Source organism: Microcebus murinus, chromosome 7 (genome assembly GCF_040939455.1).
Source record: "Microcebus murinus isolate Inina chromosome 7, M.murinus_Inina_mat1.0, whole genome shotgun sequence".
Classification (NCBI taxonomy): Eukaryota; Metazoa; Chordata; class Mammalia; order Primates; family Cheirogaleidae; genus Microcebus; species Microcebus murinus.
The window spans coordinates 44,283,455-44,301,459 of record NC_134110.1 but is presented as its reverse complement, the minus strand read 5'-3'; the positions used below and the strand labels follow the sequence as shown (position 1 = coordinate 44,301,459).

The 18,005-nt window shown below is 41.1% G+C and overlaps 1 protein-coding gene across 1 annotated transcript in view; it reads right to left on the bottom strand.

Moving 5' to 3' along the window:
- The window catches only part of HAS2 (hyaluronan synthase 2), a 28,880-nt gene extending 12,577 nt beyond the window's left edge, over nucleotides 1–16,303 (bottom strand). Inside the window, exons 1-2 of the mRNA XM_012743342.2 lie at nucleotides 15,732–16,303; nucleotides 4,092–4,718 (exon numbers count right to left, since the gene is read on the bottom strand). Coding sequence (XP_012598796.1) covers nucleotides 4,092–4,718 — 627 coding nt within the window. The 5' untranslated portion in view covers nucleotides 15,732–16,303. The remainder of the gene's footprint in view (nucleotides 1–4,091; nucleotides 4,719–15,731) is intronic.
- Between the last annotated feature and the right edge of the window lie 1,702 nt (nucleotides 16,304–18,005).

The following is an 18,005-nucleotide window of genomic DNA, read 5'->3' as shown; positions in this document are numbered from 1 at the left end:
CTCGAATTGGATGACTCCAAGTTTTTGCCACTGCGAGCATGTATGCAAATGACCAAAGCACTGTGAGTCTTGACTTTGGGGTTATAAGTAAATTTTAGTGAGTATGCAAATTTGCAAATACAGAATCCATAAGTAATGAGGGTCAATTCTATTGTTGTGGATGATACAGCTTTACTTTTTTCCCATTCAAAGAAATCTTGATACCTAGGATGTTGCCAGATTAAATGGACAATAAAAATGCCTCATAATCTTCCTGCTTAGAAAATGTTCATATATATTGTATATTTTATGCCTAGGAAATCCCTAATACACACATCCAGGGATAATGGATTTTTTTTTCCTTTGCTGCATAGGCTGGCGGCCATTTCAGTTGTAACATGCATGTTCAATGATAAAAGATAGGGATAAAGCAAGTATATGATCTAGACAAAGTATCTTTTAAGTCTTCTGATACCATTATACAAAAAAAGATACAAAAAATAAATATAATTCCAAACTGTTTTAAAAATAAGGGAAAAATAGAAGGGTATACATTGGAAAGTGTTAAACTGTCAGTTGTGAATTTGTTGCAGATAATTTAAATTTTGCCCTTTGTGCCTTTTTATATTTTTAAAACATGCTTCTATAAACATGTGCTACCTTAGTAAATTAAAAAGCCAACATAAACACTATTTTTAAGAGGTACGTGAGATTTTTACCCTATATTGAGCCATACCCAGAACAGGTCAGAATCCATCTCTTTTTGTAAAACAAAGTTTCTCTAGAAAATATAATGATTCTGAATTTTTAAAATCTTTCTGATTCTTTTTCTAATTTTTCATTCCCTTCATCTTCTTTTCTCAATTTATTTTCCTTCTGTTTTTCTATTTTCTCTCTGAAAGTACCCATCAGCATCATCAGATAAATTTGCTACCACACTAGTCTAGAGCTTCCCTGGGTGTCCCATGTCAGCATTCAGTATTTGAATGGCTGCGAGACTCAGACAGTAGTCAGCTGAGAAGACTAGAGATGAAAGCTGAAACAGATAGAGGAAGAGGTGGTAAATGGTCAAGCCTAGTTTCCAAGGAGACCAGAAGCAGCAGACCCAGAGGTTCTAGGAGCAAAGATGGAAAGGAAAACCTTGAGACAGGAAGTGAGGTTGGGTATTATTGAAACAATGTAAGCAGAAGAGAGTGAAAAGATAATCTCAACAGTATTCAGAACTAGTACTTTTGACTTTCCCTTTAATAGGAAGCAAGGTCATCTGTTTGCAGTTAAGCAGGGAGGAGTTTGGATAGGGCTCTGGGAGAGTGGCGAAGGTATGAAATAATAGGTTATGAGAGCAATAAGCAGGACATCTATTCAAAATCAAGTGAAAAAAGTGCTGATGAGCGCCAAGGATCCAGCTGCAACTGGAAATCAATCCTTTTGGCCATCTCTCTCCACAGTTAAGCAGTATTCTCCAGCAAGCATGTGAGCAGATGGTCAGTTCCATCCCTGGCCCCATTTTCTCTTGTGTATTACCACCTGAACTTTGCTTCCTCCTTTCCCTAACCAGCCTGCACTCCAAGTTCCCTCACATGTAATGCTTAGTAGCCAACATCCTCAAACCTCTCTCTCTTTTGGCTTCCTGTGGCTTCCGCTTTGCAATTCTCAAACCATAGGTCAATCAGAATAGAAGATGAGAGTGATTAGTGTTTAGTTTTAACCTTATGAAATTGCCACTCTTACATGTCAGACATGATTAAATATCTGAGAATGGCATAGCATTACCAGCTTCAGAATGCTAAGAGATGTGTACCCTTGTATGAATGCTTGGAACTGGTGGAGAGTCCCAGGAGGCATCAGGACCTAGTTAGCAGCAGCTGCCCGGGTCAGTCTATCTGGAAGCTTCCTCCATCTCTGCATGGAGGAAGGGAAGTTCTCAAGCATGATTAGGGCTCTAGCAAGAAACCTACTCTAACGTTTCATATTTTGTATTATTTCTTCCTGGACGGGCACAGTGTAAAGTTGTCAAGGATACAAACAAAATTCAAAACAAGAATGATGGGAGAAGAGGGCTTGGGAGGAGCTGATTAAAAAAAATAAAGAAGAAAAAAAAAAAAACACCCCGCACAATGAGGCCTTGATTAGAAATGACAAATGTAGCAGTTGTTCTAACTAAAATTAAGGACAAAATATCAAAACAGATGTTTTCTTGTGTTAGGCTCAGAGTTTCATTTTTCATATGCTCCATAACTTCCCTCACTGATCCATTCCTTTACAAATATCCTATTAGTCTCTCACCTAGCCCAAAGTTGTACTATATAAATCCCGAATGTCCTGAGATAACTGAGACCACCTTAACTGTGAAAATTCTACTATTGAGAAATTAGGAGAAACTTGAGAGAGAAACTTTCCAAACTCCCTAGAAGTGAGATTAATATGCAGATTAGTATAATGAAGAAATGACTCAAAACTCTTCAGATGTTAATGAAAGTTAATCCTATGGTGGCAATTGACAGATACTATAATCTTTGAGGAAGGACTAGACAATAATATAATAAATAAAAAATATTAACAGAAAAAGCTTTAATTAACAATATCAGCCGGGCGTGGTGGCTCACGCCTGTAATCCTAGCACTTTGGGAGGCCGAGGCGGGCGGATTGCTCAAGATCAGGAGTTCGAAACCAGCCTGAGCAAGACCCCGTCTCTACCAAAAATAGAAATAAATTAATTGACCAACTAAAAATATATATACAAAAAATTAGCCGGGCCTGGTGGCGCATGCCTGTAGTCCCAGCTACTCGGGAGGCTGAGGCAGTAGGATCGCTGAGCCCCGGAGTTTGAGGTTGCTGTGAGCCAGGCTGACGCCATGACACTCACTCTAGCCTGGGTAACAAAGTGAGACTCTGTCTCAAAAAAAAATAAATAAATAAAAAAATAAAAAAAATAAAAAAAAAACAATATCAATACAGTATCATAAATGACTTTTTCTAAACACTGGGAATACATTGTTTGAAATAATTATCTCAAACCATTTGTGAGATTGGTTTATTCTAGCTAGAAAACTGAGACTGAGAGAGAAAGGTTTTGCTCACGGTCACTCAGATAGTAATAACTGTGATTAGAACCTTCATCTGTTGGCTCCAAAGCCAATGCCCATTCCAATCTCTTTGCCGGAGAACCACTGTGCGTGACTTTGTGGCAATAAAGGCCCCTCAAGAATAGCATGGGTCTTCTGAGAAGCAGAATGTCTCTCTTAAGAGGAGAGGAAGAGTACCCCAGTGGACTTCTTAAATCAGAGACATTTCTTTCTTCTCATCACGACCAAAATCTAAGTGTCTGCAGAAAATTAAAACTAGAAAATTCATAAGGGCCCTACTAATGTTCTTAAGAAGAAAGCCTTAATGGGAACTAGAAGAGGAAAAGCCCTATAGTGAGCTGTCAGGGAATTAATGAGAGACACAGCCTGTCTAATTTTTATGCAAGCAAACACCATCACAAATGCTTTCAAAGGTCAAGCTGCAGTGAATGAGGTAATGCTGTTTGGAAAGCGAAGTAAACATTACTTTTGTTTTGCTCTAAGATGTTTTCTTTTTCGTTTTTGTTTTCCTTTCCTTTCTCTCTCTCGGTTTTTTGTTCTTTTAAGTCAAAATTGTTCTCATCACCCCATTTTGCCCAGTCTCTGCAAAAAACATTTTATAGCCCCCCTTCAGCCTGCAGAGTTTCTCAAGGCCCTTCTGCTTGAGCAGGCACTATTTTCTTACAAAGCTGGAGATTTTTAGAGTGTGGAAAATGACGTTGGATTTGACTTGGCAGAAACAAGGGGGCAGAGAAGGTAAGGGAGGGGGAGAGAAGGGAAGGAAGGGTCTCCTGTCAAAATATCCTTGACTTTTAACCAATAACATGGCACAAGTTAAGCATTTTCATAGATAGTCTTAACAGTTTTACAAGATTTTTTTTTTCTCTTTTTCAAAATGTGCTTTCAACAGTTATGCTGTTTTCAAATGAACTGAAAGAAGTACTGTGTTCAGAAGGGACAAGGATGGGCTATAGCATATGACTGGAGAGATACAAAAGCTGCTTTATTTAAATGTATGTTTGCCCTGGCAGGAATCTGGAGACCTACCTGTACATAATCCACACTTCGTCCCAGTGCTCTGAATGCCGTGTACATGACTTCTCTTTTTCCACCCCATTTTTGCATGATGCAAACACTTTTGTTGGACAAGACCAACTGGGTTACATGTTGTGAGCTTTCTTTATGTGATTCATCCGTCTCACCAGGACCCTTTTCGTGAAAGTTGTTCTTCCAGATATAAGTGGCTGAACTGTCCCTGCCCATGACTTCACTGAAGATGTCCATCATGTAAATGTCATCTTCCGAGTTCCCATCTATGACCATGACAACTTTAATCCCAGGGTAGGTTAGCCTTTTCACAGATTGCAAACATTTCCTTAAGTAGTCTGGATCTTCTTGATAGGCAGCGATGCAAAGAGCAACTGTTTTGTTCAACTTAATGGGGGTTTCTAGGGATTTTTTCATTTTTCGATGCTCCAAAAAAGCAAACAGGCTTTGGATGATGAGGTGTGATGCTAAAAAGGCACCGTACAGTCCAAAAGAGAAATAGTAATTATCCGTTTGGATAAACTGGTAGCCAACAATGTAAGCAGCTGTGATTCCAAGGAGGAGAGAGACTCCAAAAAGTGTGGTTCCAATTATTCTCAGGATACATATAAACCTCTCACAATGCATCTGTAACATAATCAAACAATACTCTTGGTTAACTGCTGTTGTTCCACGCTTGTTATATACATGGCATCATGGGGAAAGCATTGGAATAGAAGCATCCAGGAGTTCTAACACTGATTTACTCACTTAACTCACTGTGTGACTCTCTGCACCTCAGTTTGCTCATCTGCAAAATGGGGATAAAGATGCTCTTCTGGCACATTTGAGAGGGTTGTTTCATTAATCAAATGAGATTATGTTAGAAGGGCACTACTGAAAACCATATGTATTAAATACCTAGATGCATTGCTTTTACTATGTTAGATCATTTGTCTAAGGCTACACTCTGTGTATGTGGTCACAGCTAGGCATGGAACTTAAATTTCCCAACACCCAAAGCAACCATTCTTCCTGCACCATGTAGTCACCTCACCCCTCGATACTGACCAGTAAAAATACATAGGCGATTTTGCTAAATTTCTCATTTGTAATTTCATCTCATTTCCAAAGTAAATTCCTCAACTTACATTCTTTCCATGCAGCCAGATGAGACTGAATTCTAGTAATAGCTCATCAATTAGCTGTATGCCCTTGGGTGAGTCACCATACCTCTCTGGGCCTCACTTTTTTTTTTTTAATCTGTTAAATGAGGGATTTTAGATTTGATTATTTCCAAAGTCCCTATGGACATTAAAAAATCCTCCATCCCTAGGTATCCTTCATAGATATCTATCAAAACCCCTGTAATTCTGAATTGTACTCCTTTGTTCAGACATCTGTCTCCTCCATCCAACATCACCAACACTAGATAGTTAGATCCTAGATAGTAAACACACAATAAATGATTTTAGAAATAATGAATAAATTAAAGAATAACAACATGTTGAATTTCAGCAGGTGAGGTTCCATCCTATGAAAACCTGTAGCACATTAGACCTGAGAATCATTTCTACTCAATAATAGCCAGTTTTGCATTCATCCCTAAATTTTGTGTATCTTCTGAAAAAAGTTCTAAACAACACAAAGAAAGGAGGACCACTTTTCTGTATTTCCCAATGCATTTCCAATGCTGAGCACTGAAGTGGTGTTTGGGAAACCTTTTTTATTTTTCCCTCTGAAGTTTTAATTTTCTTCTCTTCCAGGAATTAACTATCATAAAAAACATAATTGATATGAATACAGTGTCTCCATCCTTAGTCTTTCACATCAACATTAGGGTTTTTGTCATATTCACATCTATTTAGTACTTAATCTTTTTCTTTAATTCACTTTATTTTTAAAAGTCAAATACATTTTCAATGCAAACTTAGGCTGAGCAATTAATCTCTGCAAAACCTCTTGCTTGATAGGCTATTTATATTTTCCTAATCCACATTCAAACTTGAAATTGCATGTCCACATAGAACCTACCCTCTTCTTGGCTGTTCAGAGTTGCATGGCCACTGCTTTGCTCAGCTCCAGAGGCACTGTTCACACAGTCACACGCTATTCCCTGTAACTGTACACTGAGGTGATCCTGAGTGGGCATGCATTATGTTTCTAGGAAACTTCAGTGTGTCTGCTTACCAACTGTGTTCTCTGTCCTTCCTGAGCACAGACTACATGGTGTGGTCACGGCATTCCAAGTTTTGGAAATCTGAGACATGCCACTTCCAGTAGGGTCTTTTAAGAGAGAGAGTATGCCTCCTCTTATATCTCTTTCCCTTTGGCAGCCTTGCTACACATATCAGCAAGGTTCTAGGGGATTTTCAGAGCCCCAAGATAGACAGTTTGGTCCCCGAATTGCCATATGGAAAGCAGCCACCACCAGTTAGGAATACCTGCCTTGGACTCTCATGTTAGCAAGAAATAACTTCTGAATTTTTCTTTGTTTACCCACTATGCATTTTGGGGATTCGTTCACTCAACTAGTATATTCTAGGTAATGCAAAGCAGCCTAGAGATCAGAATTCTAGCTTGTAGGCATCATTTTCCTTTGATAAAAGGAAATAATAATACTTGTCAAAGATGCTTCCCAGGGCTGTCGTGAGGAGCAAAAGGAAATAATGTTTGTGTAAGTGTTTTAAAAAAACCAGAAACACACAAAATGAAAAACAAATTTCTGTTCTACTTCTAGCAGCCTATGTCTAGGACACCATGGCATGGAGTAGGGGAGAATGATAAAGTGACCACAATGCAAACAGGAAGTTCATATTGCAGAGGAATGGTGAAATGCTGAGTTCTGAGAGAAAGGCAATAAGCACCTCTTGTTAATTAACACAGCTGAGGGGATGCTGAAAACTCCCAAATGGTACATTAACCAATGCCCGAAGGTGCTGGGAGCACCAGACTTGGAACTTGTCATTTCCAAGATGTGAGTCATTCTCACAAGAGTGAAAAATTTCAAGGGGACTAAAACACTTTGCCAGGGAGAAGCTTAAGAGTGTGTTTAGCTTGTGTTTAAAATCACCATAGCCAGCAAAAGAACTGCCTGCTATTCTTTTCCATTATTCACATTTTCCTTGCTTTTATCAGCACACGTGGACATAGAGAGTGTTGACATAGCATCTGCTGGCCACAGCTGAAGTGGGAACGCCCTCTTACATCATAGGCGTCTACAGAATGTCCTTTTGAAGCTTGGGAAAACTGCAGCAACGTGGCTAGAATTGAACCTTTATATTTCGGTGAGATCTCTCAGTGTTGTCTAGTATGACACACCCAGCACAGGCCAGGGGGCAAAAGGCACACTTTAAAGCCAGCTTTACTGAGCGGAATACATTGATCTCAGAGAGTGACACCCAGGATGTGTCTCTTTATAATTTCCCTGGGGCGATTTCACAGATATGGGCACCATATGTGTTAGACTTTCTGAGACAGTCCCCCATACAAATACTCTGTTTCATAAGCATACTCTTCTTTTCAGACATATGGCTTTATTGCTATGTTGGAAAATAGGGTTAGTTCAATCCTAGATCATAAGTGCTCACTGCTAGATAGAAATATTTAGAAATTTATGTTCCATAAAGTATAAAACTCGATTATTTTTTGCCCAGGATCAGACTTTGACCTATTATATACCAATTATTTACAAACTACTATTCTCCAACAGAATTTTTGGCCAAATAAAGTATTAAAGAATGGTTTGATACACTCTAATGTAAGTTCCACAAAGTTAATAGAGATTATATATATGCGCACGCACGCATGTGTGTGTGTGTGTGTGTGTGTGTGTGTGTGTGTGTCCCAAGGGCATGAAATATTTTTTTCTGGCTTATAGTTGGTCTTCAGTAAATATTTGTTGAATGAATGAATGTCACTTTATTCATCTACATTATCATTATAATCATCATTGTTATAATGGAAGCTAACATTTAATCATTATTTATTAGTTTTCAGGTGGTGGGGCAAGTGTTGTTTTTTTAATAGCATGATCTTGTTTAATTTTAATGACTTTGGGTAGTAAATATATTATTAATCTCATGTTACAAATAACACATGAATATCATGAGGAAAACAAGAGTTTGATTATTTAAATAACTTGCCCCAAATCACAAAATCAGGAGTTGGATCCACACAGTGGCTTGATGCCAGATGATCAGAGTATCCCCAATAAATATTTACTGGATATATTTAAATCCTCGTGACAACATATATGGTATTCTTTTGTTTCTGGCTAACAAAACCGTGTTATATAAGGAATGATTGCGGAAACACTTTGAAAGTTGTTTCCCTGCTCTTATAGAATATGCAAAATTAGCACTTACTCAAGTACAATATAGGCCCAATGGTGAGAAGATTTCAGGGCTCAAGTACTTTCCTAAGTGGGTACAACCTAACCAGAGAGGGAAAGGGGCTATTTCAAAGGAAGCTGTTGGTTCCATCTGTAGTGCAGCAATTCTCCTTACTGCCAGCAGCCAACATCCTGTTTTACCATTAAAAAAAAAAAAAAAGGTACTACTGTTTCCATAGCTTTTACCTGTGGAGCAGATAGAAAGCCTTACTGTTAGCTCATATACCCCAAATGGAACTCTTTGGGTCATTGGACATTGGAGCATTTTCCTCCCCTTTGACCTTTTTATTAAGCATTGAGGAAAATGTTGCATGAAGAGAGAATAACAGCTGCTCTCACTGCCCTAGTGCAGTGGTGAGAACTGAGTTCCCACAGTTTTCATAAAGTATTCCTTCTATTTTAGATCTGGGAGAAGCTGAAGTAGATTCAAATGTGTTGAGTCAGCATCTGGGAAAGTCTGCAGAGATTAGGTCAGATGCTACCTCTTCTGGGAGGTCTTAGCTTGCCACTGTTTTCCAAAGGACTCCTCCACCCTGCCCTCTCTTCACATCCCTGCCACACTCTCTCCCCTTACCCTGCCTGATTTTCTCACTAGTATCTATTTACACTCTATGGCTGCAGGGTTTGTGTGGCTCAATGACCCCTTGTGGCCCTATACCAAAAACAAGGTTTGGCACATAGTAGGTACTCAATGAATACATTTTGAATCAATGAATTATGAATAAATCCATTTGAATTCAAGCAGTCAATGCAGACTGATAGGCACAGGTCCCCTGTCTTAATTGCAGGGGTAGTGAATATACGCTGAGAGCCAAACAAGCCCTTCAGGGCACCCCTCATCAAGCCATTTTTTTTTCTTTAAAAAAAAATATAGATCCATAATTTCTTGCCCAGATGTCTAAAAGTAAGGGTTGTGAGGAGTCCCAGACTAGCTCTAGAAGACCTTTGGATAACAAATATAGAAAACATGGATGATTCCCAAGAGCATTTATAGCAATTGTAAGTTGCAATCTGAGCAGTCTTGTAAATTCAGGGGTCAAGTTTGGGGCATCATCTTTTATCAATTTGAATGCCAGTACCCTTATAGAATTTATGGCCCATTGATCCATATACTGCTTTGTATTTTGGCTGTAATGACTTGTGAGTATGTGTGCATGTGTATGTTGTCTCTTCAACTGGAGAAATTAGATGGTATTAATTCTATTAGCAAAAGTCAGATATAACTAGAATTCAAATCCCACCTCTACCATCTACTATCCATTCCAGAAATTTTGGCCTCTGGAACCAGACTGAGCTGGGATAGGATCCTGGCTCTTCCTTTTAATGGTTAGGTAACCTTGAACAAATTACATAATAATTGCTGTCTTCAGTTTCTTCTTTTATAAAATGGAGCCAATCATATTGAATCACAAAATAGATTATGATATTATAAAATAAACTAATTTAACTATGTACTTAAATAAAGAAATTATCAATAATTAGATCTCAGTGATATTAGCTTCCTACCTACCAATAATTACCTAATCAGCCTGAGTCTCCTTCCCTTTAACCCACTGCTTGTTAGTTAGCAAGTAATAACTGTGGTATGGTTAAAAAAAAAAAAAAAGACTGGTAATCAGAAGAAATGAATTCAAGTCCAAGCTCTGTTTCATATTAGCTATCTGATTTCAGGTGAACCACTTGAAGGTTCTATCAATAAGACATGTGTTCAATTAATATCTTTGAACTTCAAATTTTTAGGAGTATGATTGAAACTCTTATTAATTTTAATATTGCTACCACCCATAGCTGAGTATCTATAAAAAGGATGAAGGTAGGTTGCATTTAGTGCTCTGTTTCCATGCACTGGTCACCTAATTAAGAGCAGATAGTAAATTCTTACTCATATCCACTCTCTCAGCTTCATCTCCTCATCTGCAACATGAGATCAGTACCTTTTTTGCAGGGTTAATGTAACTAATAAGAACAGCATATATATAAGCCCAGCACTTGATATATGTTATGCACTCAATAATTGGTTGTTATTGTCATTATTGTTGTTGTTACAAGCTAGTGTTTTAACCCAAAGGAAGAGTAACTTAAGTTATAAATGCACTTGTCTCTCTTCCTCCTGTATTCTAAAATCCATTGAAGACTATCTCAGTGTCTTTTTAACTTGTAGCCAATATTTAAATGCACAAAAGCATAAAGAAGGATAAGAGACATTTCAGCAATGTTTCACTAATGAGGCATTGCTCAAGAGCGCATCTAATAAATAGTAAAACTGGTTCTGAAACATAAGCGCTCTTTACCCATAAATTCATATTGTATGGAAAGAGAAGGGAATAGACTTTAAATCATATGTAGAATAATTAGAATTGGGAATATTAATCTAGGCTGATGATACTAGCAAGCAGTATGGAAACCTGCTTCTTTGTAATAAGACATGTTCAGGTGGTAACCTTCTGCTGGCTGATAGTGGATAAGGAAGATATGGTGAGCAAAAGGTTAAAAAGTAAGGTTTCTGGCAGGGCAGAGTGGCTCATGCCTGTAATCCTAGCACCTTGGGAGGCCAAGCCTGGAGGACTGCTTGAGGCAAGAATTTGAGACCAGCCTGACCAAGAGTGGAGAACCTGGTTCTACAAAATATAGAAAGAAAAAAAAAATTAAGCAGGTGCGGTGGCACATGCCTTTGGTCCCAGATACTCAGGAGGCTGACTGAGGCAGAAGGATCCCTTGAGCCCAGGAGTTTGAGGTTGCAGTGAGGTGTGAAGAGGCCACTGCACTCCAGCCTGGGTGACAGAGCGAGACCCTGTCTCAAAAAAAAAAAAAAAAAAAAAATTACCTGGAGATCTATAAAAATTACTGATCTGTGGCCCCTACAACATTCTGAGTTAATTGATATGTGGTGTGACCAGTACATTACAAGTTTTAAAATCTCTCCAAGTGATTCAAATGTAAAACAATGTTTGGCAACTATTGGGTTAAAGTTATAGAAGACTTTCATGAACTCATCTGTATTCACACACGTCCCTTATGTGCATTTCCTCTGCTACTATCCCCAACTAGAAATCTGAAATAAAAGTATCCAAATGAAGTCCCCTGTCCAATAGTCTTCACATTGGAGCACATTACTCTCTGGGACACAGAGCATGAAGGCTCTTCCCTTCCCTTTGCCCTTCTGACCTCCTCTTCTTCTCTGGCTTTGAAGTCTGTCTTTTTCTCTCCAATTCCAGTAGCAAGACCCTGGAGCCAAGCTGACAGGATTAGGATACAGGCCTTGTCATCCCAGCAGTGTCTGGATCCAGAACTGTAGATTTCATATCTCTTTTCCTTCATACCATATTAATCAATTATTTCTAGGGTGCCAATTCTCCCAAAAGCTCTATTGGTTCCTAAACGTCACCACCTTCAATTTAGTTCACAGTGAAGGGGAAAATCACAAAAAGATTTGACATGGAATCTCAGGTCTATACATAACCACATCATTGGCTCTTGGGAACTAACTATGTAGGTCAAAACCCTATGTAGCCACATGTAGCACAAATGACAAGTCTCTTCATGAAATCTTTACTGATCTCTCTCAATAAGATGTGATTTCTGCTTAACTCAAGCCCTCATAAAACTTGATTAATTCAGCAGGAGCATAGTCCAATTCAAGGGTATTATATTTAAGAATTCTTGAATTAAATTCCATTCATGTCCCTTACTAACTATGACTTCCAGTGAGTCACTTGACTTTTCTTTGCAGGTTAGGATTAAATATAATGTATGCAAAGTGTCTTGTTCAGTTCCTGAAACACACTAGACATGTGATAAACAGTAGCCATTGCTTTTTATAAGCCAGGTCAGAGCTTGCCTTATAATGTGGTTATTTAAAAACTCCAATAAGTATACTTTTAATTCATTTTTAATTATCTGCAGTACTGATGTATTCAGGTAAGAGGTAAATAAATTAATATTTATTTAATTTTAATAATAAAATATTTAACAGTGAGGCCTTGTGATATGCAATTGATTGAAATGAGTAGCATTTTCCTAGATTGTGCAAACGGCAGTATATACGCAAACTCCACATGGCTAACATTCAAGATATGCTTAAATAATTTAAGGCTTTATACAGGGCTATATGCAGTAGGGTGATACTTATTCTACTCTCCGTAGATTGCTGCTAAAGGGGAAAGGATTAAAACCTAGTTGGGGTAGTGGAAATGAGTTTTCTATACAGGGAGCTGTCCCCCTTGCAGGTGACATACCAGCTACCACTGGCTCTGTCCTTGCCGCCTCTTAGAGAAACACAGCCAGAGTGTGCATGGATAAAAAGGAGAGCCCAGAAAGAGACTTGGGGTTTATGTTGCATTCTCCCAATATATTAACTCATGATCACACTTCATGCAAGAGCCAGGAAGCAAATAATGTAACAACTACTTATTCTCAGATTTAAAATATAACTGCGTAATATAACTTAGTCAAAGGGGATGTCCGCCTTGATCCACAAAGGACTTTTCCCACAGTGCTGATGGTAGAAAATAAATGAACTAGTGCAAGGTGTGTGTTTAAAATTCAAGAAAAAAAAAAGTCTTAAAAGAAATCTTGGCTGGTAAGAAGATCCTGTGTGGAAAGATATTTATAAGATTCAATATTGTGGGCCTATATTCTATAGACTTAACAAAAATGATTAGTTCCAAGCTAACTTAGTTTCTAGTAACAGTGTCTTATTTATTTGTTGCACAATTCCTATTATCCAGGAATGTTGCTACTACATATCTTTGCTTTCAGGGGAATATCATTAAAATTTGATGCTAGTCACCGATTTGTTAAGTCTTCGAGTTTTTATAAACTGCATAACTTTCTTTGAGAAAAGATTCAGTTCCAGGTACAATACAAGCAACTCAGGTAATACACATTTGTCAATATGTCTACAATGCAGTTTTCTATTATTCCGACTCAGATAATATAGAAGGAAAAGAAAATATAACAGATATCCTAGTTACAATGCTTTAATCCAGCAGTGTCCACCTAGAATTCGAAATTATTTGTTCCAGAATTCCAAACACAACATAATATACATACCACAATAAGTACGTTAAAACGTTAAGCTGTCGTTGAAAATGTGAACAAATTATGCAAACTACTAGGACAACCCTTGGTGGAGTACAGTGGGTATTCAAAAAATAATACCTCAGCTGTATGTGTGATATTAAGCCTCTAGAAAAATGTAAATAACTAATGAATGAGTCACCTTGCATACACTGGAAGAAAAAGTTCAGAATTTAAGAGTTCTTTTCAACCCAAGAGTTCCATAACATTTAAATAAATAGGTTGACAGACATAGTTATTTGTTCTAGTTCATTCTATAGACGTACATATTTTAATTTTAAACCTGGCATCATGAGTTTGAATATGCACTGACCTTTGAAAACTTTATTCTTAATAGCCTTTAAAAAAAATCAGAATCGGGTTTTAAGGTACATTATCATATGCCTTCTCCACAGTGAGAAACCGGAGCCAAAGCTTTGAAATCTACAATGGGCAGAGAGAAGTTGTTCTCCCTCTTATCAGCTGTTTCACTTCCTCAGCAGCTTCCTTCTCTTGACTTTTTGCGCTGAGCTGAAGGCCTATATATACTCAGACCTCCAGTTGGGGGAAGCCCTTCCTGGCCAATCAGGGCTTCCCGATCTATTGCGTCACACCTCCCCCCTGGGTGTGACGTCAAAGGCAATCCCAGGCCAGCCACGTGGGTTGTAGAAGTGTAGCGTTTCTGGGCAGCTACTCTACAAACCCGTTAGGCAGCAACGGTCCCAAAGGGTGGGGAGCTGGGCAGGGAGGGGCCAACGGGGCTTTACTCGTTTCCTCTGGGAGTAGGACTGGGCAGCTCGCTGGCCCCTGAGTCCAAGTACTCAGCGCTAACGTTTGGGGATGGAGAGAGGCGCTGGGGGAAACTGGCACCTACGGCTGTGTAATAGGACCCGGGTCTTGTAAGCCCTCCTCCCCAGGCACCGCCTCTCTACGCAGCGCCTCTTTCCAGCCTTAATTATCCTTTCAGCGCCGTTTCCCCTCGGCCGCGTTTCCGTGGCCAGAGCAAAAAGGCTCTCTGGCTCCCCAGCTCTCAGCCTCACACACAGACCCTCCTTTCAGACCCGCCCTCCTGTTCTCGGGACCCGTTTCTGGCTCCCGCAGGGCGGGAACTAGCGTAACCAATTCCGCCCAAGGTATTGATTGTCCATCCCGACCCAGCCTCTGGCGTCCCTCCCACCTCCACCCAGGCTCCCGCGGGCCCCTCGCCCCGTTCCCGCGCCGGGGCGCTCGGGACTGTGCCCCCAAGTCCTCCGCCGGGCCGGGCCCCCAGCTGCAGCGGAGGCAAGAAGTGCCGGCGTGCTCGGTGCCACGTCGGAATTGGCTCGGGGACGCCGCAGCTGCCCGAGAGCGGCGCGCGGTCCCCACTCGCGCCCTGCCCCCCGGCGGCTGGCGCGCCGGCCGCGCGCTGGGCAGAGGGATGCGCGCCCTCCGCCCGCTGCCGTCCCGAGCGCCACCGCCACCGCCTGCGTCTGGGACCCCTGGCCCGAGCGAGGCTTCCGGAGCCGAGCTGAGCCCGGACACAGCCAGCCTGACACTTTAATGGGGTGCGGGAAGTGCAAAGGAGGGAGGCCCGGGAAAGGGAGGAGTGGCCGAGCGAGGCCGGTAGCTGCGCGGAGGTAGCGAAGAGCCCTCCTTCTCTGGGGTCCCCCAACGTCGGAGCTGGAAGCCCGGATCGCTTAACCCTTTGCATTCCCAGCAAGAAGCGAGTTTCCTACTTAAAAGTTAAACGCGCTGGGCTGTTCCAAGGTTTTTCTCCCCATCTAGCGTGTGTGGGCAAAGAAGAAGGGAAGGGGTGGGAAGGTGAGGGCACAGGGGGTGGCTGTGCCGATGCATTTTCCTTACACAGTGGAAACTCTTGTTTCCTAACTCAGGAGCCCCTCTGCCGCTCCGGAAGATGCAGTGGAAAAGTACATCTCGGGACATGCAGCCGCAGCCTTCCCCAGGCAGAGGTTACCTGTGTCCCCAGAAAGGAAGCGGATTTCTGGCGAGAGGCGCAGAGATGAGAAAACAGAGATATGCTGCTAAGCCTGACGGTGATCTGAAATATTCCCTGATTTTCAGCCTGTTGGAAATTTTTAGACCTGAAACTTTTCTGTCAAAACTGACTTAATTTTTTTTTTTTTTTTAACGCTTATGTGGATAATTTCTTCCCTCTCCCTGGCCTAGTTGAGGACCTTCATCGTTCACCAAAGTGCGCCAGGGTAACGTACCTTGTTCAGCTCTTGGTCATAAAGTCGTCCTCAGCCTGTCTGTGTGGTCCCGGAGGGTCGGTGGCGGGCAGTTTCCAAAATTGAGGTAATAAAAGATCAGATGAATTTGAGACGACCGGCCAGAAAAAATAAGAAATTTAAAAACATCATTTAAAAAGGGTGGGGGAATCTTAAATGTTTGATTCTCCCCCCACTTTAAAGGGAAATTTCACTAATATTCGCTTTATTTTCCGTTGCCCTTCAGTCTAATTCTTTAAAAGAAGAATTATCTGTGCTTTAAAAATAAATTAACTTTTTTTTTTAATTTATTTTTTGCTCCAGTCCTCCTCCCTCCCAATAACGGAAAGTCTCTTTTTTTGTATCAAAAAAAAAAAAAACAATAATAAGCCCGGTGAAGACTCAGCAGAACCCAGGAAGCGCAGAATCGGGAGAAAAGTCTTTGGCTGGGGCTGGTTCAAGTCCCTGGTTCAATGGGCTGCTCGAAGCCAGGGCTGGGTAATTCTTTCCAGACGTCTTGACTTCTCCTTCCTCGCGGTCGTTGCCTTTCTGCCTCCTCCAACTTAAGGGGGTCTTAACTAGTGAGCTGGTGGGTGTTTTAATAGGGCGGCGGAGGAGGGAGTAGGGGCGAGGGGAGTGGAGAGGGAGGTGTGGACTGGGGAACCCTGAGGGGAGGGAACCGGCAGCGCGGGCGGGAGGGCGGGAGGCGGGGAGGGGGGAGCGGGGAGAGAGAAATTGGCCATTCAAAGCCCTCTCCGAGCTGGAGGCCGGTCCTAAACGCCAATGAATTCAATTAACTTGATTGCTAACGTGTGCAGAGGAAGGCCGTGCGTACGAGGAGGCCGCCACCTGATCCCAGCTTTCCCGGGGCGGCGGGATGGGAGCCCTCGCTTTGTAGACGTCCCCGGTTACGAGTTCTCGCTAAGTGATAAAGTCCCCCGTGGTGTTTGAGTAATTTGTTTAAAAGCCAAACGGTGTGCCCTTAGGCTAAGTCGCCGCCCCGAGGAGGAAGAGCTGGGAGGGTGTGTGCGCGAGTACCTGGAGCGAGGCGGCCGCGACTCTGCGAAAGACTCTGCAACCTGTTAACCCTTTCTTCCCTCCGGCTGAAGTTGCCGAGCTGACAGCAACTGTCAAGCCTCCCTTATGCAGAAGTTCCCCCCGAAGGTGGGCAGAAAGAGAAAATAATAATAATAATAATTGTATTGTTTTGTTCAGCCCGGTCCCCTAACGTAAAAGTACGAAACGGGGCGCATTCAAAATAAAATATAACGTAATAAAAATTGTTTTCTAGAGAACTCGTACACAGCCCATCTCTCAGGAAATAGCTTACTTAAAGTAGTGTTTGCTCTTTGCGAGCCTTCTACAAAGATAACGAGTCAAAATGTGGATTCTTGCTTGCAAATAGCTTTTTCTTATCATTCTGACAATGAATGCCCCAAGGCTGGGTAGAGTTCGTTTTCTTGGTTACTTTTACCCCCCTTTCTTTTTGGTCCTGGCCAGTAAGTTTTCTGATGACTTACAATGGACAGTAGGTGGCACTGTTTAGGAGAAAATGAGAGTGAGTTTACAAATTAAGTTGGGTCTTTGGAGATTCCCCTGAAATTGTTATAGGGTAAAAAAAAAAGATTTTTTCTTTCTTTCTTTCTTTTTTTTTTTCTTTTTCTTCCCCTTCCAAGGATCCTCTGAGGCTTGGGTTTCTTTCAAACTCGACCAGACCTTGAAGACTGGATACTTAGTCCTCATCACATATTTGGGCTATAATGAACAAGTCGAAACAGAAAAGTAGAATAAACTGGAAGCGATGTTTTCAACACGTTGTATGGGGTGTGGTATTGGGGGATGTGATTAGAGGTCAAGAATTTTACTGCACTACCTGGTAGTCAGAGGTCCTAGTCCCCTGGGGCCGAGCTGCAAAGATCAGCGGGTTTCTGTCCCCCACCCCCATGTCTCACCCCCTACCCCCACCCCCACCCCCCACAGCGGTTACACCTCTGGGAAGCATTATCTTGGCCTGATGACTTCACACTGCTCAGTGGAAACCCACTTACTCATTTCCCCACAACAAACCTTCATGGTTTCAGCCTTTGTTTGAACTCTGCCTTAGGTGGTTCAACTCTTGAGAGACTGGCTTAAATTTCAGAAAACAATTTCATCCCACTTAATCAGACTTGAGCTTCCCGATGTTTAGTTTTTCAGTAGTTTTCAGTTGCTAAATTATTGTTTTAAATATATTATCTAACTTCTGTGCTCTGACATCTAACAAGGATTAAACTGATT